Source organism: Taudactylus pleione, unplaced genomic scaffold (genome assembly GCF_031769625.1).
Source record: "Taudactylus pleione unplaced genomic scaffold, aTauple2 ptg000169l, whole genome shotgun sequence".
Taxonomy (NCBI): Eukaryota; Metazoa; Chordata; class Amphibia; order Anura; family Myobatrachidae; genus Taudactylus; species Taudactylus pleione.
In genome coordinates, this window is record NW_028284571.1 from 3,424,204 (window position 1) to 3,446,169 (window position 21,966).

The window sequence follows — 21,966 nt, forward strand, 5'->3', positions numbered from 1 at the left end:
GTCCATCGACGTTCCGTACCTTCCTCCTCAGCGGCAGGACTTGTTGTCTCAGGGGCCCTACCTTTACCCGGATCTGGGTCGTCTGTCTTTGACGGCGTGGCTCTTGAGACGGCCGTCTTAAGGTCCCGGGGCTTTTCTAGTTCCGTTATTTCCACCATGCTGAGGGCACGCAAGCCTGCTTCTGCAAGGATTTACCATAGAGTGTGGCACACGTACTTTCAGTGGTGTGAGTCCAGAAACTTATGATCCGCAGGTATTCAGAGTTTCAAGGATTCTGGCTTTTCTTCAGTCGGGTTTGGACTTAGGTTTACGCCTTTCCTCTCTGAAGGTGCACGTGTCTGCTTTATCGGTTTGGTACCAACGTAGAATTGCTATGTTACCGGACGTACAGACTTTTTTTCCGGGGTGTTCTCAGGATTCTCCTGGCTATTGCTTCAGCAAGGAGGGTTTTCGAGTTGGGGGCACTTTCATGTAGTTCCCCCTTCTTAATTATTTTCTACAGGACAGAGCAGTGCTTCGCACTCGTCCTGAGTGTTTACCTAAGGTTGTCTCTAAGTTCCATATCAATCAGGAACCGGTGGTCCCAGCCTTTCAGTCCCCTGATCTTACAGCAGGGGAGACTTCGTTGGACATTGTCCGTGCTCTCAGAGTTTATGTTGATCGGACTGCTTCTGTTCGAAAGTCCGACTCCTTGTTTGTCCTCTTTGGTTTTCATAAGAGGGGTTGGCCTGCCAACAACCAGACTTTGGCCCGTTGGTTTTGTTCTGTTATTAGGGAGGCTTAGATACGAGAGCATTTACCTGTTCCAGCCTCTGTTAAGGCTCATTCCACTCGTTCTGTGGGCCCTTCTTGGGCTGCTAAACGTGGTGCCTCAGCTGTTCAGCTGTGTAAGGCAGCCACTTGGTCTTCGGTTCAAACGTTTCTAAGATTTTATGCGTTTGACACCTTTGCCTCTCAGGATGCATCCTTCGGGCGCAGGATTCTCCTTTCTGCACAGGAGCGTCCCCGCCCTTAGTTGAACTGCTTTGGGACATCCCCAAGGTCAACCCTGTGGACCCCCTATGGACCCTGAAGTAGAAAACAAGAGATATGGTAAGAACTTACCTTTGTTATCTCTGTTTCTACGAAGTCCATAGGGTCCACAGGGCGCCCGCCCTGACGCACCTGGCTTCTAATGGGCTGTGTTGCTGGTCACCAGTATTTCCGTCTTCTTTTTCTGTGAGTATGGTTTCTTGTGTGTTCCAGTCTTCCTTCTCTCTGTTCCATATTCTCCTCCGGCCTAGGCTGCTTACCAACTGAGGTGCCTGTGGCTCGGGGGCGGGGTATAGAGGAGGACCCAAGTGCATCCTGGGAGCTAAAAGCTTAACTGTGTGGTGCCCATGGATCCTGATCCAGCTATATCCCCAAGGTCAACCCTATGGACTTCGTAGAAACAGAGATAACAAAGGTAAGTTCTTACCATATCTCTTGTTATTGGCGCACAACAAGAATACTAGAGTAAAAATAAAATATAAGCTTTATTATTTATAATTTTAAACCTTAATATAGTGAAATATTAAAATAATAGAAACAGAATCTGTGACAAGAATGAAAAATGTGAATAAAATGAGTAGGCTGACACTTAGGGCAACTGTTAATCCTATTCAAAGAATTTTTATTTTCTTCTGAGTATTCATGCCTCTTTTATTACATATGACTGTTGAAAAACCAATGTGATAAGTAACAACTAATCCTGTGCATAGATTAATGTTGTATCAATACATAACACATAAATGTTGTTACTACTTAAATGTTGACCAAGTAATTAAAGTAATACTGATCACACTGGGTGTTAACTACTTATATTGTACTCTTCACACATTTTATCAGTGTTAGTGCAACATATACAATGTTTCTTATTAGGTAAATGAAACATATGTTATTCATCCCCAGCGGACCTATTACTAGGTGTCGATTAAATAGGCTTTCAATATCTGTGTCCATTCGGACTATCTATTAATGGTAACACTTCCTCTATTCATTGGTACCTTAATACCATTCTGTGACCGGCAGTAGTATATAATTAACCAAAAACACGGCGTCTTATACATATAGACCCGTGTTTAATGGGACTTTACTGTCTGTATCTCTATATAGTGCTATGTCCACAATTAGTTGGTATTACAAACATCAGATTGAATACACGTGGTCCTAAGCGTCTTTTGGCCACGTATCAAATATATTCTATAGCTTATTTGTACCCTTAATACTGGTAATACCGTCTTCACATAGGTACTTATACACAGATATAGTGTCCACACTCAGTATCTCAAACGCCCAAACATTGTCTCATTATAGGGCTACACCCGTAATCTGCATATGAGTATTGTTAATTTCAAACAGAATACTCGTGGACCTGAGCGTGCTGTAGCCGCGTCTCAGGTACACTCTGTAACTTAATAGCCTCTATTACATAGTATCGTGCGCGTAACAACATTAAATTTTAACAGTCATTTTCTAGGAACAGTGCCCAAGGTCAGCTTTACAAAACGCCGACGTACGTTTCACTGAGGTTTTATCAAGCCATTAAATGCTACTTGGTATCGCCTGTGTTATGCTGGGTACACACTGGCAGATATGTTGGCCGATCAATTGATCGGCCAATATATCTTGTGTGCGTCGGCCAATGTGTACCAGTGATATGTCTGTGCACAGCCGATGCCCAATATATCTGCAGATATAGTCCTGTGCAAAAGTTTTAGGCAAGTGTGGAAAAAATGCTGCAAAGTAAGAATGCTTTCAAAAATAGAAGTGCTAATAGTTTATTTTTATCAATTAACAAAATGCAAAGTGAACAGAAGAGAAATCTAAATCAAATTAATATTTGGTGTGACCACCCTTTGCCTTGAAAACAGCATAAATTCTTCTAGGTACACTTGCACACAATTTTTGAAGGAACTCGGCAGGGACGTTGTTCCAAACAACTTGGAGAACTATCCACAGATCTTCTGTGGATGTAGACTTGCTCAAAACCTTCTGTCTCTTCATATTATCCCAGACAGACTCTATGTTGAGATCAGGACTCTGCGGGGGCCATATCATCACTTCCTTGTTCTTTACGCAGAAGATAGTTCTTAATCACATTGGCTGTATGTTTGGGGTCATTGTCCGGCTGCAGAATAAAATTGGTGCCAATCAGACGCCTCCCTGATGGTATTGCATGATGGATAAGGTACCTGCCTGGATTTCGGAGTCACGGTCAGGTTCTTGGTGTATCTACAGTTGTCTAGCCGGGATCTCTTGGGAATGTCCACGATGTAGCACCACATAAAAGTTGTAATCTCCTGTACTGCTGACACGTTTCGCTCCTGTTTGGGGAACTTTTTTGATTTACATCTCTCCTGTTAATTCACTTTGCTTTTTGTTAATTGAAAAAAATAAACGATTGACGCATCTATTTTTTTTTATTTTTTTTTTAGCATTCTTACTTGGCAGCATTTTATCCACACCTGCCTAAAACTTTTGCACTGAATTGTATATTGGAATATCTAGCTGTGTACGGGCGGCCAGCCGTCTTCCCGTACACTTGCAGCGGAGGCCGCGAGTTGGGGAGTGCACGTCCCCCAGCCAGAAGACAGATGATAGTTGTTCAATGTGCTTATGAACAACCATCATCTGCAGACATATCTGCAAATCACTCTATCTGCAGTTATATCTTTAAGGTTTGTACCCCGCTTCAGCGGCTTCCTCCACGTCAGGACATGTTGAGCTAAACTTTACAGTGACTGACTTTGACTTTAACTGCAGGGTTGTTGAAGGGATGATCCTTAGTATGAAGGGCTTATCTGGAAAGGTAATTCAGACAGTCTTAAAGCAGTTAAACTGATTTCGGCCAGGAATTGCCTTAGAGTATGGAAGACCTACATCTCATAGTGTGAGAGGTAGAGGTTTCCTATTTCATTCATCCTTTAGATCAGGGGTCTTCAAACTTGGCCCTCCAGATGCTGTGGGACTACACATCCCAGCATGCACTGCACATAGTTTTAGCGTGCTGTTATATCAAAAAGGTGGCAGTGCATGCTGGGATGTGTAGTTCCACAGCAGCTGGAGGGCCAAGTTTGAAGACCCCTGCTTTAGATTGTACAGGTCGCTGCTGTTATTACAGGAGGCTCTGGATGGGGAGTTGATACTTCGTTCCTTGAAGGTTCAGTTTTAGGCTATTTCAGGTTTCTTCCATTGAAATCTGACCTTATTACTGGTTGTCCCCACTTTATATAGGATCACTGGATGCAGCCTCTATGTGCAGTCTTAATCTGGTTGTGAATACCTGACCGCATCCTCCTTTGAGCCATTTTTCTTTTGCTCAATTCTGCTGCTATGAGACTTTCCGAGCTGGGTGTTCTTTCCTATAAGTCTCGTCTTCTCATTTTCCATGAGGACAGTGCTGACCTTAGGACCAAGCCTGCTGTTTAGCCTAAAGTGGTCTGATACTGTCACCAGCTTCTCCAAGTGTCGTCTTGGATACCAGATATAAAAGGAAGGTGCGTCACACAGTTTTACACCCAGATAGGCAGCTTTGTGTCGTCCGCAATGTCTCTCCCAATAGGATGATAAAGAAAAGAGAACATTTGTACTTACATTAAATCCTTTTCTTTATGCCAACGTCTCCAGTGTCTCCATTGGGCTCAAAGAAAAAGGTTTAAAGTAAGTATAACATTTCTCATTGCTGTGTGTTTGTGCAATACTGGAAATTTTAAGCCTCTTCAGAAGTTTGAGAGAATGTCCTCACTAGAGATACCAGCGATTTGCAAGATTTTGATATACACTGATTTAGATCTCATTCATGTCAACATATTCCCTTTACACACTAAGGGCCTCATTTAGAGTTTGTAGCTAAATTTGCACCCTGACAACCCTGTTACAATGCAAGGAGTGCATAACCCCCCCCTTGCCACCAAAGTATAGAATTTGCTGTCCACTTTTGCATGTAGTACACACATACTGGCCAGCTATAATTTTATGTTATGACTGAGTTGGGTTATAAAATGCTTCATCCCTCTTCTAAAACACTATAACAGTTCACATCTACTATAACGTTCTAATTCTATAGATTGTCCTATTCAGTGTGCAACAGATATAAATGTTTAAAACTACTGTATTGGTAGGCTGTATCTTATGAGTGCATTGATGTTTATACACGTGTTGTTGCCATAATATGCAGGATCAGCCTATCCCCCAGTAGTGCATATACATAAAAATACCACCTGCAGAAAGGTACCAGGAACGTGTCAATGCCTACCAGCAGGGCAGTATGATTGACTAGAACACTAGCTAGCATAGGGCTCCTAAATAAACATGAACATGCCAATGATCTCATTCCATCACCTCTGTAGTTCCTCCTTTGCACCAAACACTTATGGTTACTGGTGCTCTCTAATGTAGAGTTTTCAAATAACGGGTATTCTTATTTCTTGTACTCCATCTTCAGCTTCCTTTAGGAATGTTGCAGTATAGGACAATTTTTCATTCTTGGATGCACCATATCGCTGGGCCCATGTAATAGTGCGGGTAATGTAACGTTAAATGTGGTTCAGTGAAGAGAAAGCCAGAGGCATATCATAAGTCACCTGAAGAGTTCCATGCACCTTATAAAAGTTCTGTTTCTGCGACCATGTGCCTCTACATCAGGCATGTCAAACTCAAAATACCAACCGGGCCGAATAGTCAAGGTCTTAAGGGTGTGTTGGCCACAACAAAAAAGTGTCTTATATCCAATTTGTGAAAGATTTATTAATAAAAGCCAATGCAGTGCCCCAGTAATGCCCCTTATGTTGTGCACCCAGTAATGTCCCTATTAGTGCCCCTTATGCAGAGCCCCCAGTAATACCCCTTATGCAGAGCCCTCAGTAATGTCTTTAGTAGTGCCCCTTATTCACAGCCCCCAGAAATGCCCCCAGTTGTGCCTCTTATGCAGTGCCCCCAGTAATGCCCCTTATGCAGAGCCCCCAGTAATGCCCCTTATGCAGCGCCTCTTATGTTGTGCCCCCAGTAATGCCCCTTATGCTGTGCCCCCTCCCAGTATAGAACGGGCCCCACTCACCTGTGTAGTACTTACCTTTCTTCACGATGGCTTCTGGGCACCGCTCCAGTCCACGCCGTCTTCACTCCCACCGTCCTGCGTAGACGCTGCTGCTGACTGGATCTAATTAGATTCAGAGCGGCAGGCGCAAGCTCCTCTCAAAGCGGGTGACTTATCACTGGGAACGTTGGCCTCTAAAGCGGTCAGAGGCTTCAGAGACCAGCGTTGCCAGCTTTAAATAAAGTAAACACTGCCCGATCGGAGCTCAGCAGGGATGTGGGCAGCATATATTATTTATATATATATATATATATGGGCCCACACTGTCGAGCCTCATAAAATGTTTATTCGGGTCTCATGTTTGACATGCCTGCTCTACATGGTCAATGTGTATTGACAGGTGTTACACAAAAATAACACCCCTGTCAGTGTAATAACGAGTAAATGTATATAACACTAATGTAATAGCTATTTCCATGTTGTAATTCTGAAACTTTACTCTTGCAGTAAAGTGGGGTCCCTTGACGGGGGCTGCAAGCTTAAATGCATTGGTCAATTCATGAACCAAAACCCCACTGTTTATTATTATTGTTCGTTATTATGGTGAGTGCGGAGCCCCTGTGATTTCTATTTAAACATTGTGGTCACATACCATGTTGCACACCAAATAAAGGAATGGCCAGTGCTCTGTGGATGAGTGCTTTAATATGTATGTATGTATGTATGTGTGTGTGTGTGTGTGTGTGTGTGTGTATATATATATATTTATTTTTTATACTGGACCAGCCAGACTTCTCCCACCAACAGCTAAAGTAATGGTAACCCATGTCACACGGTCACCATCCCAGATGTGTGACCTTTCTAACACAAGTAGTCTCATGGCACAGCGGGCAGGCTGTTCTGGTCATACGGGGGTTGATTTCAGTTCTTACACCATTCTGCACAATGCCATTGCTCACTGACTAGTGGCTAACACACCTAACGATCATTGGAAGAAGAGCTCTGTCCTGTTGGATTTAGTAATTGCCTTCCACAAACTTTTATTTGTGATAAGTTGCACTTGCAAGTTGCTGTACAGATTGAAACTGTGTGCACATAGTTTACTCCTAGTTCTAGACAGAATAGATAGCTGTTCTACAACAGCTGAAATTAATACACATTAATCTTGATTTGGTGCATCAGGATTCATATTTAGATTACGGACTATTCTCTTATACATGTTTTTGCTGATTTGCTGGTGGCTAAATTGCCTATTGAAAACTCCTGAGATTTATTCTGTCCTGTTGAATTAACTATCTTTTTCGTAGACTGTTAAAATTAGGGGTGTGCACCGTCCACTTTTCGTGTTTTGGATCTGGATCTTTCTTCGTGTTTTGGATCTGGATTGGTTTTGACAAAACCACCCTTCCGTGTTTTGGGTTCTGGGTTTTGTGTTTTGGATCTGTTTTTTTTTTTTTTAAAGCATAAAAACAGCTAAAATCACAGAATTTGTGTGTTTTTCTGCTCCTATGCTATTATTAACCTCAATAACCTTAATTTACACTCATTTCCAGTCTATTCTGAACACCTCACACCTCACAATAGTGTTTTTATATCCAAAAGGTTGCACTGAGGTAGCTGGATGACTATGCTAAGAGATACGAGTGGGCGGCACAAACACGTGGCCCATCTAGGAGTGACACTGCAGTGGCAGACAGGATGGCAGTTTGAAAAACTAGGCCCCAAACAGTACATAATTCAAAGAAAAAAAAGAGGTGCAAGATGGAATTGTCCTTGGGCCCTCTCACCCACCCTTATGTTGTATAAACAGGACATGCACACTTTAACAAACCAAACATTTCAGCGCCAGGGTCTGCCACACGACTGTGGCTGAAATGTTTGGTTCGTTTGAGCCCCCACAAAACAAGCTGGCAATTAATCTGTCCCTGCACAAACTGGCTCTACGGAGGCAAGATGTCGTCCTCATCCTCCTCATCCACCGATTCCTCACCCTCTTCAGTGTTGTGTACATCCTCATCCTCACAGAGTATTAATTCGTCCCCGCTGGAATCCACAACCACAGGTCTCCCTGGAAGAGTTGATAATTCATTTTATGAACATCATCTTCTCCACATTTTGTGGAAGCAACCTCCTTCGCCTTTCGCTGACAAGGTTCCCGGCTGCACTAAACACTCTTTCGGAGTACACACTGGAGGGGGGGCAACTCAGATAAAATAGAGCCAGTTTGTACAGGGACCTCCAAATTGCTTCTTTTTCCTGCCAGTACAGGTACGGACTGTCTGACATGCCTACTTGGATGCTGTCACCGATGTAATCCTTTAACAGACAGACGCACGCTTGTCGCTGCTGCTTTGAGGACAGTATCATATGCAGTGACAGTAGACTTGTCAGAAGTTGTTGGCAAGTCCTTCAGTCCGGACCAGATGTCCAAACCGGCCCTTGACTTATGACACAGGTGCACGCTTGGCGATGCTACTGTGTTGATGCACGTGCGGCTACTGCGCACACAAGTCACAAACACATAAAAAAAAATAGTTTTTTATTTTTTGGAGCACTTTGAGGGTTACACCACCCTTTAACAGACAGACGCACGCTTGTCGCTGCTGCTTTAAGGATGCAGGTGCGGCTACAGCCCACACATTTCACAAAGACAGAAAAAAAATAAGAATTTTTTATTGTTTGTGGAGCGCACTTTGAGGGTTACACCACCCTTTAACAGACAGACGCACGCTTGTCGCTGCTGCTTTGAGGATGCAGGTGGAATCTAGACGGGATTTGGAACCGGGGACACACTACCTCCATCAATTGTCTAAATCCCACTGCACTAATGGCGGATACCGGACGCACGTCTAACACCAACATAGCAGTCAAGGCCTCAGTTATACGTTTTGCTTCAGGATGACTGCTGTCGTACTTCTTCCTCATCGCTAGGGACTGTTGGACGGTCAATTGTTTAGTAAAAGTAGTGGTGTTCCTACTTCCTCTCTGGGATGATGAACAACTCCCAGCAGCAGCAAAAGCACTAGGAGGAAGTGGTTCTTGATCTTTCCCTATTTTATTTTTATCGGAGAAAGTTTGGTCCTCCATTTATGTTATATTGATATATACGTGCGGCTAAGGCGCACACAAACAGAGAAAATATTTTTTTATTTTTGCTGGAGAGTAGTGCACTTTGTGGGTTACACCACCCTTTAAGAAATGAGCCAGCCGGCTCTTTACTTGTGGGACACAGGCTCACACTTGGCGCTGCTCCTTTGTTGATGCACGTGCAGCCACAGTGCACACAATTCACAAACACAGAAAATATTTTTTTATTTGGTTTGGAGTGTACTTTGGGGGTTACAGCACCCTTTAACGGTCAAGCCAGCCGGCCCTTTACTTATGACACAGGCGCACGCTTGGCACTACTTTGTTGATGCACGTGCGGCTACTGCGCACACAATTCACAAACACAGAAAAAATATTATTTTTTTAGCACTTGGGGGGAGCACCCCTGATGGACAGAGCACCCCCTGGACAACACTACAGCACCCCTTTAGGACTGGGACATTGCACAGGACTTTGGAGTGGACACAGCCCCTATGGAGAACTGACTGCACAACACAGTCCAGCCAGCCCCTATGGACTTTGAAGTAGTGGACACAGCCCCTATTAACAACAGCAGCACAGCACAACACAGCCAGCCCCTATGGACTTTGAAGTAGTGGACAACAGCAGCACAGCGCAGCACAACACTACTCTGCACTACACTACACAGCCCAGCCAGCCCTAACTCCCACCCTCCCTCTTCACTGTCCACAGCCGAGTGAGAAAATGGCGCCGACGCGGGTACCTTATATAGGATCCAAAACCCGCGAGACCCGGAAGGCGGGATGATCACGTTTTGCCTCGATTTCAGATCCGAGTCAGGCGGGAAAAGTCGAGCCTGACTCGGATCTGCCTCGGATCGGGGGGGCTTGGGGGGGGCTTGGGGGGGTTCGGATTTCAGAAATTCGACCCCGCTCACCCCTAGCTATTTGAGTTCTTCAGGGTGGTGCACACACAAATAACGTTACAATGCCAGTGTGCACACTACACCACACATTGGTCCTTCAAGGGCAACTTAAATTCTTCCTCTAATCTTTACTGTCGCTTTCCATTTCCTGCCATGTGTCATTCATATTGGTGACTCTGGGAGGAACAGTAGTGTCGCTAGACCAGTGGTGCACTACTATATGCTGTATGTAATCTAGGAAAAGGGGAACCTCTTTGTGGTCATGCCATACCGATCACCATGGTTTACAAGACCCTGTGGGTGATGGAAGTGTGCACTGCTGTCGGAGGGAGTATGTCATGTTGGTCCTTCCCATATAATACTTTTGGCCGCCTAATCTCTCAAGAAGGCTATAGGGAGATGAGACAAATGCTCCTGATATACTTCTATGAAAGGTCTCCCGGTATCTGTACTGCTTCCAGTGCAGAGTAAAATGGCCTTGCATGCCTCATAGGGCAGTGAGTTGTGAGTTGTGAGGCATTATAGTAGATGAAGCTAATGACAATCTGTTACTCACCTCTGTACCCTGTGGTAACTTAAAGAAATGTAACGCCTAGGGTGTGATTCCTACTCATGCTGTACACTTCAGAACCAGATCAGCAAAGCTAATCTGTGTACCAGATGCGCCCGTCTATGCTGAGAAGTCAGCAGGGGGAACCAGAACTTGACCCCCCTCTGCAGCACCATTCTATGATTAATAGATAGTTTGCATTTCTCGAACGCCTATGGCTCTTTCATAGCCCACTATCTCACTAGTCATAAAAGCAACAGCCCTAATCCTGAAAAACACAGCCTTCTGTTCCATGCATGTATGGCCATTGTCTCAACAGTGACTTGACAGTAAATCCATCAAGTATGTTTTAATAGTGGCTCATCCTGGGCTTTTGCTTCCTACAAGACACCACAACTTCTAGATACAGAATTTGTTGTGAGGTTGAACAAGGGAAACCTTCCCAAATCTGCACTCTGCCACAACATAGTGCCCTGAACCACTGAACTACTTCTCAGTACTCTCTTGATTAAAAACAGTGTAATATGTTCATTATTTATGTGCTATTTTACTGTATCGCTCCTGAGTATAGCTTGAAACATTGAATTGTTAAATCTAGTCTCTCTCTGCATATTTATAATCCACATTTTGCTTCTAGTGGACACTCATCAGGCTACGATGGACGGTCAGCACCTGCTTTTCCTTATGGTAGCGGTAAGTGTACATTTTTCTTTCTGTTGATCTAAATTACACGTTTTTGTGTTTCCCACCTCTTGTTTAAGGATCGGAGATGTTTGTGTACAAGTAGGGTACCTGGCTTTTCAGGTGAGCTTTCGGGAGAGCATGAAGAGTTTCCCAACTGCTTGAGACAAAGGGACAGTGGTGCCAATGTTGATAGAAGCCAACTATGGAGTTTATGGGCCGCATTTAGAGTTGGATGCACTTTGTGCCCTGACCTTTGATGTAAAAAAAAAAAAAAAAAAAAATGTTGCAAGAGTAAGCAGTGTAGTTGACCAGGTATGTTTAGTTGCACATATCTCAAGATGCATTCAACTCAAAAGCAGTAGAATTTGCACTAGACATACATACCCAACGGTAGTGTAGAGACACTGCTTGAACTGTTTGAAAGTCCTATTTCCATATACAGATGGGTCCACATACATCTAGCCTCCTTGCGGGTTAAACAGCCCTTCTAGTTGCGCCATGCCATGACGTGACTCCATAGCGCCAAGTGTCTGTGTGTCTTTTTACCTTCAAATGCATCTTATTTGCACTACGATGAGAATAGATGACACAAGCAGCTTCTGCTGATTAAAATGATATGCAGCATGTCTATGTTCTGTGAACGAGTGCGGGTGTATCTGCATGCAAAATGCTACGTTAGTGTCAGTGGCTGTAACACTGTAACGTAGCGTTTAGCATGTAGATACACCTGCACTCGCTCACAGAACATAGACATGCTGCATATCATTTTAATCTAAGACGCATTTGAAGGTAAAAAGATGATCAGCGCTACCGAGTCACGCTGAGCTTCTCCGATGTGTGGCGCTACTTGTAGTGCACGGCACACATCTGTACTATGTAATATACCGTCCAAATGGAAATTAAAATAATTAATGTGAATAGATGGCATAATGTGATCACAGCGCTGATGAAGGAAGGCGCTATCAGTTTTAAAGGTCACTATCAGAAGTGACTTGTGAATGCTACTAATGTGGAACATGTGGGTGGCCTAGTGCTGCCAATGACCATGTGCTTTTATGTAGAAGGCAATTTAGATTGTAAGCCCCCTGGAGGCATGGACTGATGTGATTGATAAATATCCTCTGGCTCTATACTAGTAAATGATAATATATGTGGTGTCCTGGGGACGGTGGAGACATATAATACAATTATGATGATAACCCCCCCCCCCCTGTATTAAATGTAAAATTGTAATGTAATACTTTAGGGCGAGAACCTCACGATAGCACAAGAATTTAATTCACCTCCTAGGAGTCAGAGGGGGGGAATCGATGGTGTTTTGGCCAGCGATAATTGGTCCCTGATGGACAAGTTCAATTGTTTTCTGCGCCCATTAGTTATTGCTCTTATTGCACCCAAAAGCACCAGGTTTAGCTACGCAGAGCAGCTGCACCAGTCTAAAGTACTGGTAAGTGCTCTCAAACTACCGTTCGGGCGTCCGTACCACAGACTTTCCACACATTTCTTCTTGCCACCTCAGGAGGCTGCGGGCAGAAATGTGTGTGCCCGCAGAACTCTATCAGAGCAACAATTTAATTGCTCGCTCGGGTGTCCATTAGCTGAATGACCACAGAGGTTATGTGCGTGGAGTTTTATTTGATACTTGTTTGCTTTGGTAATAATGCAGTTACTTTTGCTACAATGGGTACAGTTTTGTTTAGTGGTTTTGCAGTGCTGGTTTCTCTGTATACCAGTGATAGAAATGTAAGACTATAGTAAACCCAAATATCTCTAATTTGTTTTGCTTATATTGTGTATTGGTAGCCAAAATACAATATCATATTGAATTCTAGACTACAGTGCTTGACATGAAATGGGCTGCTGGTAATGTTTGATTGCATGTATGATGGAAATGTGTTTATGGATTAAAAATAACAATTTGTTTTCAGGGCAGGTGTGTGTTGTGATTTGTTTGTTTATAGCAGGGGTTCCCAACCACGGTCCTCAAGGCACACTAACAGACCAGGTTTTAAGGATAACCATATTTAAGCACAGGTGACTTAATTAGTACCTCAGTTACTTTGATTTAACCATCTGTGCTCAACCTTGGATATCACTAAAACCAGGACTGTTAGTGTGCCTTGAGGACCGAGGTTGGGAAACACTGGTTTATAGAGTAACTAAACCATATACATTTGAATTGATATTAGTTCTGTGTAAGACTGTTTTATGCTGGCAGGATGTGTTCTTCCTTATTTGTATTTAAGTTTCATTATTGTGAAGTTTAAAAAAAAAAAAAAAAAAAAGATGAACCTCTTTGCATGTATGCTAAAACACTTTTCCAGGGTCTAAAAACAAAACTAACCTTCCCCAACAATCCGGATGACCAGTGAAGACACTCTGGCAATCAGTGGGTGTTCCAGGTAGTGCCATCGGCGCACTCATGAAAAGGTGAAGTTAGTGGCTTTGGCGCTCGCAAGAAGCGAGCGCTTGTTCTGAATGAGGGCGGCAGCTTGTATTTTTTAGTGCGGCCTCCTGGTCGCTAGCTGAGCTGTGGGTTTAGCGACCGACCAGGTTGATGGTCGCGATGGTCAAGAGTTGGGTCTCGGCAACTGCAAGCCCCAGGGAGCTTCCTGCTCTGATCGAGCTGGAAGCTCCCCACTGACATCACTGCTCTCCATCCCCCCCCCCCCCCCCGCCACGCCTACAAAACGGGCTGAGCTGTCGATCAACATCGACAGCTGGCCCTTTTGTAGTGAGCTCCGGAACGAGAGAATTTCTCTCTCGCTCCGGGACTTCGCACGCGCAGTGCAGCCGCTGCGTGTGCGCAGGGCCTAAACATCGACCCGGTTGCGAGCACTCAGCGCTTGCGACCGGGTCTGAATGAGGGCCTTTGTCTCTTGATCTCCCCCACCATATATAATAGAGAAATGGGGGCACACTTGTTTGAAAGAGGTGAGTCCTCTCACTCCCATAAGTACACCGGCAACTATGTGGGAGCCCATATTTTAGAGAGCATTGTCCACTCTTTGAAATTATGTAGCCTACTAGTAGCTAGTGTCTGGTGATCACCAGAAAATATTGGCCCGTGCTCTGTTACGACCATAATTCCATCTGTAAATGTGGAGCTACCCACATATGAAGAGGGGAGTCCACTCTTTCAAATTATGGGACCACCTTAGCAGCTATTGTCTGGTGATCACCAGAACATATCACCCAGCGCTAAAATAAATAAGTACATAGACATTGTGCCCCATCTTCCCCCATACTGGCCTGCACACACAAGGGGGTGCCCAGTCTTAAGAGTGTAGTCTCCACTTTCAAATATGTGCCCCTTTAGTATTTATCTGGTGACCGTAGCAGAAGCCATACACAAAAAATTAAATTTTCCTGAAGTGGAAGGGATCTAAAGACCATGTCTTCCCCATCTTGTGTCTTAATAAAAAGTGGTACCTCATTTAATGTGGTAGGTTGTCTCGTTATTAAACTAGTAGTCCTTGTTTGGTTACTATATTCTTCCCTACACATCTGAAGCGTTGAAATTGAGACCGTAAAAATGTGGGTAAAGAATGCATTTTCATTTCCATTTCAAGATTTCAGATTTTTTTTTTTGTGGAAACCTACATCTAAAATCCTGTTTTATACTATATTGGAAAGTTGAATTACTGGCAAAACAAGAACCACAAAGTACAAGGTTATTACAAAAGAAACAGCTTTAACAATTTCTAAAATAATGACTATTTAAGAGAACGACACACACAATACACAGTTTCATAGAAAAACCGTGGAAGTTTTAACTACAGAATACCATAGTGACTTAAGCAACTGAAAGTGCGTCACTTGACCAGTCAGGCAAGGTGGACACACATGCTGTATAGAAGGCATTTTGTCATTTCAAATTAAGAAAACTGGGTCCGTTACAGTTGTGCAATGACATTTTGCAATATAACGACCATTTAGAAATCACCACGACTTAAGGTGGCCATACATCTGCGACGGATCATCGGGATGCGATCGGAAACTTCCGATCGCCCACCATCTATGTTCTGTGATCCGGCGCCGGATCGCAGACATTTGTCATGTTAAATGTCGGCGATTTGACATGTTGGATTTCTGCGATGCCAGGTTGCAGCATCGCGGGATCGCGGCAATCCATCGAAATGGATGGGGCCCATAAGGCTTGGGTACACACGTAAAGATTTCCTGTCCAATCATCCAACTAGTTGATTGGTTGGAATGAAAATCTGGTAAGGTATGAAAGCAAATGACAATCAGCAATTTGCTCCCAAACGCCGGAAAATGGACAAAAACTTTTGTTAAATGTTTGATCTAAACAATTTGTTCAAACTTATCTGAACGACCATTTTCATCTGTTTTCTGGCATTTAGGAGCAAATTGCTGATCATCAGTTACTCCCATACGTTACCAGATTTTCATTCCAACCAATCAACTAGTTGGATGGTTGGACAGAAAATCTTTACATGTGTAACCAGCCTTCGGTAGACAATCCATCTACTGTTGGCAAAGTAATGATAAACAACTGGAGGTTTGTCGAACTTAGTGAACTATCTGCGCACCTTTAGTATAAGGACGGATAAAGTAGGTTGCAGCCCCAAAACCAACCAGCCTCCTCCAGTGGTGATACTTTATATGAAATAACAGTGCTAATGTTTTCGGCACAAACCTCACTGGGAAGGAACAGGGGAAGGGGTAGGAGTTAGTTAGATCGGGAAAAAAGATAAAAGGGGTGGGGGTAGGGAAAAGATAAGAAAGAAGTAATCCACTGTTTAGAATATAATAAAATCGTGTTTATTTATAATTTTAAAAATGAATTCTTCTTTTCCCTTTTTTCCTTTTTTATAATAACCAAATTTAAATTAGAGTATTGCTCTCATGCCCCTTTTTTTCCTAAGCACCACAATGTGTTCCAAATATGTGCCCTTATAACTAAATTTGATACAACAAAATGAGCAAATAGCATTTTGTCCAGCATATATTAAAAACATTATTATTATTCCATAATAGCATATACAACAGGCTATTATGTTGAACTAGATTAGCTGTAAACCAGCAGGGCTAAATAAATCCCACCTAATCTGTGTTTTAGACAGGCCAGAGACCTGTTTAACCTGCTCTTTATGTCAGGTTACCAAATGTTTTATAGATGTCACTCACCATCTGAAACAGCCGGCCATCTTCAGGTGCAGCTGGTAAAATAGGCAACGAGTGGATGAGTTTTGCCCAGATTGTAATAAATGCTGCAGCTATAGACTATGAAGTGGAACGTAGCCTGGAACGCATGACTTGGGCTTCTGGTTTCACGTGCGTCAACTTCCAGTTCCCAGGACAATAAAGATCTCTGTGTGTGAGGTTCCTTCAACGCGCTGCTCCCCCTTGGGACTTCGTCAGGGATGTTTGTGTAAAGGTAAAAGCCCTGGCCAACCGAGTATATCTGATGAACATGTGGAGCGTGTTTGTGCCACTTAATGCAGCCTGAACAAATCCACAATGAAGGTGAGCCTGGAGTTACATTTTCCATAACCAACTGTTTGGAACATATTGTGGAAGCGGCTGCAAATTACTCCCTACAATCTGCAGTAAGTGACCAGCACAAAATCATAAGTCATGATTTCTGTGCAGAAGAGGGTTTTATTGGGCGTCTAATTTTCAGCGACGACCCAACCTTCCTCACCATCGGGAAAGTTAAACAGAATGTTCGCACTTGGGGGGACTGAACATCCGAGACAACAGCGGAGCATGTGCTAGATTCCCCTGAAGGTTAATGTCTTCTGTGCTATGTCCTGTAAAAAAGTGTATGGTCCCTTCTTTTTCCATATCAAAAATGTAATGGGAGCTTCTTATCTTGATATGCTTATTAATTAGATGCCTCAACTGCATTAAGACAGTGGCAACTTCTTTTTTCTACTTCAGGGTCCATAGGGTATCCACAGGATACCTTGGGGTATAGGTGTGACGTCAGTCGCAGGGCACCAAAGAGTTAAGCTTTCAGCCTCCCAGGATGCACTAGGTCCCCCTCCTATACCCCGCCCCCGGGCCAAGGCACCTCAGTTTAGTTTGGTGGCCGGCCGGCGTCGGGTGCACCTGTCGGAGTGGGGGCTAGAAGAGCCCCTGAAGCTTTCTTCAGTGCAGCTGTGGCTGCACATCTGGATGTACAGCATGGACAGTCAGTCCTGACGTCCATGCTGTCTTCCCTACACCCCCGCCGGTACCAGAACGCCGGTACCGATCCGGGGATGCTGGTGAGCATCTGGGGTCACAGCTAGCGGTGACCCCAGATGTTCCGGACCATGGCCGGATCCAAGGGGGACAAAGGTAAGCAGCGGGGTCCCGCGGTGGGTCCCCGCTGGTCACATGGTCCTGAGTCCCCAGGCAGGGGGCTCCCTGGGGACTGGCTGCAGCGTGGAGCCAGGTACTGAACCTGCGCTTTCCACTACCCCCTGGGACAGCGGACCGCAGCAGAGCGGTAGCGCTGCGGCGTCCCAGGGGTTAAATGCATGCCAGGGGAGCGCGCCTTCCCTGTCTCACAGCCGGCGCCTCCCCCGCTGCACACAGCCCTCTCTGCACTGTGCTGACTGGTCCTGTGTCAGCGCTCCTCCCCCAGGCCAGCTTCTCTCTGCTCCTCGGCGGCCATCTTCTCTGCAACGCATGGTGAACGCTGCTGGAAGTCTGGAAGGAAGCATCGTGGTCTGGGTCCCCCCCGCATACCTCTCCTCCGCTGTGGCTCAGGTCTGTGTATGCAGCGCTGTGTCCTACCAGGCCCTGTGTCTGTGTAGTTGAGTGATCAGCGCTGTTAGTGCAGGAATTGTTATTTCTCTGCATTGTATGTGACTGTGCTAGCGCTGCCTGTAACTTTTCTTCTCTAAACTGTCAGCTTTATTACTGTCCCTGTTCTTTCTGCTAAAGCCCTTGCGGTGCGGTGCTGCAGGGTGGTCTCTCGCCTATTTAATACTTAATTGGTGAAAGAGGTCAAATACGTGGTGCCATCATGTCTGAAAGTGATTTTCCCCTCCGGCTACAGTGTACCACGTGCAAAGTACCGTTAGCGGAGGGGGAGGGTAGCGCGGAGGGCCTTTGCCGGCAGTGTTTGTCCATGGCGCGGCCTATTACGGTTACAGCACCGGTACAGGAGCCGCCCTGGGCTTGTTTCGCTCAGGCGTTAACAGCTTTAGTGGGCCAGTTAGCTCCGCAGCCCGCGTTTACTCCGATGGGTTTGTCCCAGCAGTCTGTGGTGTCGTCACCCATGCAGGGGTTCCCACGACAATTGGTGGTACCCCACAGTCTCCCTATTTCCCCGCTCCCGGGTTCTCAGGAGCCAGCGTGGGTTAACTCCCTGACGCGTTCTGTACAGCACTTGTCGGATGTGTTGCAAGGGGAGTCTGTGATGCGGCCTCATAAAAGGCCGGTGGCGTCTCTGTCCGCTCCTTATGAGGATGACGAAGGGACGTCTGATGATGGGGAGATTCTGGATCCTTACGATCAGGAACCTCTCCATACTAAGGACGCTGATGCTAAGTCCAAAGTATATATTCCTGGACATTCGGGCGGTCCGCACAGCCTTGGTGATTGAGGACGAATTTCCCCCAGCGGCTAAATCTAAGTATGCCTTTTTCAAAGATGTGAAGGGCGATGCCAGTGTCTTTCCTCTTTCGGGTCAGTTGGTGGACCATTTAGAGGAGGCGTGGAAACAACCTGGCAAAAGATACCAGCCGCAGAGACGCCTGGCGGTGGCTTATCCGTTCGCGGATAATTATTTTGCTAAGTGGAAATCCCCTCCACAGGTGGATTCTCACGTGACCCGTCTTGTCCGTAGTGCCACATTGCCGATGCCATCCGATGCCTCCCTTAAGGATGCTACGGACCGCAAGGTAGAAATCTGCCTGAAGTCCGCTTATTCCCTTGCAGGGGGGGCAGCACGGCCGGCTATGGCCATTTGCTGGGTTGCCAGAGCGATGGAGCGCTGGGCGGATTCATTAGAGCCTTCTTTTGAATCCGACTGTGCGGACGAACAGGCGGAGTTGATTGGCAATCTCCGTGATTCGGCCACCTACATCAACGAGGCGGCTCTAGACATTAGTACTCTGGTGTCTAGAATTTCTTCAGCAGTGGTAGCTGCTCGTCGCACCTTGTGGCTGCGATCCTGGAAGGCGGACGCAGATTCCAAGAAAGGTCTGGAAGCGTTACCGTTTACCGGAGAGGTTCTCTTCGGTCCGGATCTGGATAAGATTGTGGCCACGCTGGCGGCAGCCAAATCTGCTTGTCTCCCGTCAGCCGCTGCTCCTTCTGGTTCTGGACCATCGTCCTTTCGGTCATCTAGGGCCCAGGGCAGGCCCAAACCACAGTCGTTTCCTCGACAGGCTGGCCCTAAGAAATCGGTCAAGCCCCGGAAACAGGCATGGAGTACCAGACGTCCGGCCCCCAAGCCAGATGACAAGCCTGCGGCCTGACGGTCCGGGTCTCCCCTTGGGGGATTCCAGGGTGGGAGGCCGCCTGCTGCAGTTCTCCCGGTGTTGGTCGTTCACTACGACAGACACTTGGGTTCTGGAGGTGGTCTCCCACGGGTACGCCCTCTCCTTCCGGCACAGACCCCCGGCTCGATTCTTCACCACGGGTCTACCATCAGACCGGAACAAGGCTACGAAGCTGCGGAAGGTATTGCACACTATGCTCCAGGCTGGAGTTATAGTGCCTGTTCCATTCTCCCAGAGGGGCCAGGGTTTCTATTCAAATCTATTTTTGGTACAGAAACCCAATGGGTCATATCGTCCGATTCTCAACCTCAAAGCACTCAACAAGTCTTTGCAGGTCCCGAAGTTTCGGATGGAGACCCTACGGTCCATCATTCTGGCGCTGGAACCTGGGGACTACATGGTGTCATTGGACATACAGGACGCTTACCTGCATGTCCCTATTCTTTTGCGCCATCAAGAGTTCCTTCGGTTTGCAATCCGCAGCGACCACTTCCAGTTTCGGGCGTTACCTTTTGGCCTGGCGACAGCACCACGTGTTTTCACCAAGGTGATGGCGGTCATGGCGGCTTCTCTGCGGCTGCAAGGAGTCCGCATGTTGCCGTACTTGGACGACCTGTTATTGGTGGCAGGATCTCCAGAGCTCCTGTTACACCACTTGGACCTGACCATTGCACTGCTGCAACGGCACGGCTGGCTAATCAACTGGCAGAAGTCCACTCTAATCCCGTCTCGGAGGATTCTGCATCTTGGAGCCTTATTGGACTCGGGACAGCAAAGGATCTTCGTGACGGAGGACAAGATCTCTGCTTTACAGTCAAGGGTGCGCAGTTGTCTGCACAGCCGCCGGGTGTCCTTACACTCGGCCATGAGGTTACTGGGCTCCATGGTGTTTGTGTTCGACATGGTGGAATACGCCCAGTTTCACTCCAGACCTCTGTAGCACCTGATCCTGTCCAAGTGGAACGGGCTGCCTCAGTCTCTGAAGTCCCAGACGATTGTGCTCACCCAGGAGGTTCGCCTGTCCCTTGCGTGGTGGTTACAGACGACCCACCTCAACAAGGGACGTCCGTTCTGGGTTCCAAATTGGGTCCTGTTGACAACGGACGCCAGTCTTCGGGGCTGGGGAGCAGTTTCGGGTCCACACTTGTTCCAGGGCAGGTGGTCGCCGACAGAAGCGGAGCTTCCAATAAATATCTTGGAACTCCGTGCGGTCTTCAATGCTCTCCAGCAGGCACAGCGGTTTCTCCAGGGTCGCCCGGTGCAGGTCCAGTCGGACAACGCTACCACCGTGGCCTACATAAACAGGCAAGGAGGAACTCGCAGTTGGGCGGCTCTCGTAGAGGTCTCTCGGATCCTGGTTTGGGCGGAGCGCAATCTTCCGGCCATATCAGCGGTCTTCATCCCGGGAGTGCTAAATTGGGAGGCGGACTTTCTAAGTCGCCAGGACGTTCATCCGGGGGAATGGTCCCTGCACCCGGACGTTTTTCAACTACTGGTGGACAGGTGGGGTCTTCCAGAAATCGACCTCATGGCGTCCCGGCACAACAAGTTGCCGGTGTACGGGTCTCGCACAAGAGACGAAGGGGCGTCTCTGGTGGATGCTCTGTCCGTCCGGTGGACGTTCCGGTTCGCATACCTGTTCCCTCCGGTCTCCCTTCTTCCACGGGTAATCCGGAAATTCAAACAGGAAGGAGGGACGCTCCTGTTGATAGCTCCCGCGTGGCCCAGAAGGCACTGGTTCTCAGACCTTCGGGGTCTGTCCGTGGACAGTCCTCTGCGGTTGCCGCTACGACCGGACCTTCTGTCTCAGGGTCCTTGCCTTCACCCGGACCTGACTCGGCTGTCTTTGACGGCGTGGCTGTTGAGACGGCCATGCTGAGGTCCCGGGGGTTTTCCAGCTATGTGGTGCGTACCATGTTACGAGCTCGGAAACCGTCTTCCGCGAGGATATACCATCGCGTGTGGCATACGTTCTTCCAGTGGTGTCGACCGAGAGGTTATGCACCGCGGGAGTTTCTTCTGTCTCGGATTCTCGCCTTCCTGCAAGCGGGACTAGATCATGGGCTTCGCCTTGCTTCTTTGAAGGTACAGGTTTCGGCCCTATCTGTCTGGTTTCACCGTAGGATTGCTACAATCCCGGATGTGCGCACCTTTATGCAGGGTGTTCTCCGCATTCAGCCGCCCTTTGTTCCACCTGTGGCGCCTTGGGATT

General features: G+C 46.5%; 1 protein-coding gene across 3 annotated transcripts in view; it reads left to right on the plus strand.

Moving 5' to 3' along the window:
- FIP1L1 (factor interacting with PAPOLA and CPSF1) overlaps positions 1–21,966 on the plus strand; it is a 103,039-nt gene that overhangs the window by 57,537 nt on the left and 23,536 nt on the right. For all 3 annotated transcript variants that reach the window (XM_088475270.1, XM_088475269.1, XM_088475268.1), the window contains exon 14: positions 11,240–11,295. In XM_088475270.1, coding sequence (XP_088331396.1) covers positions 11,240–11,295 — 56 coding nt within the window. The remainder of the gene's footprint in view (positions 1–11,239; positions 11,296–21,966) is intronic.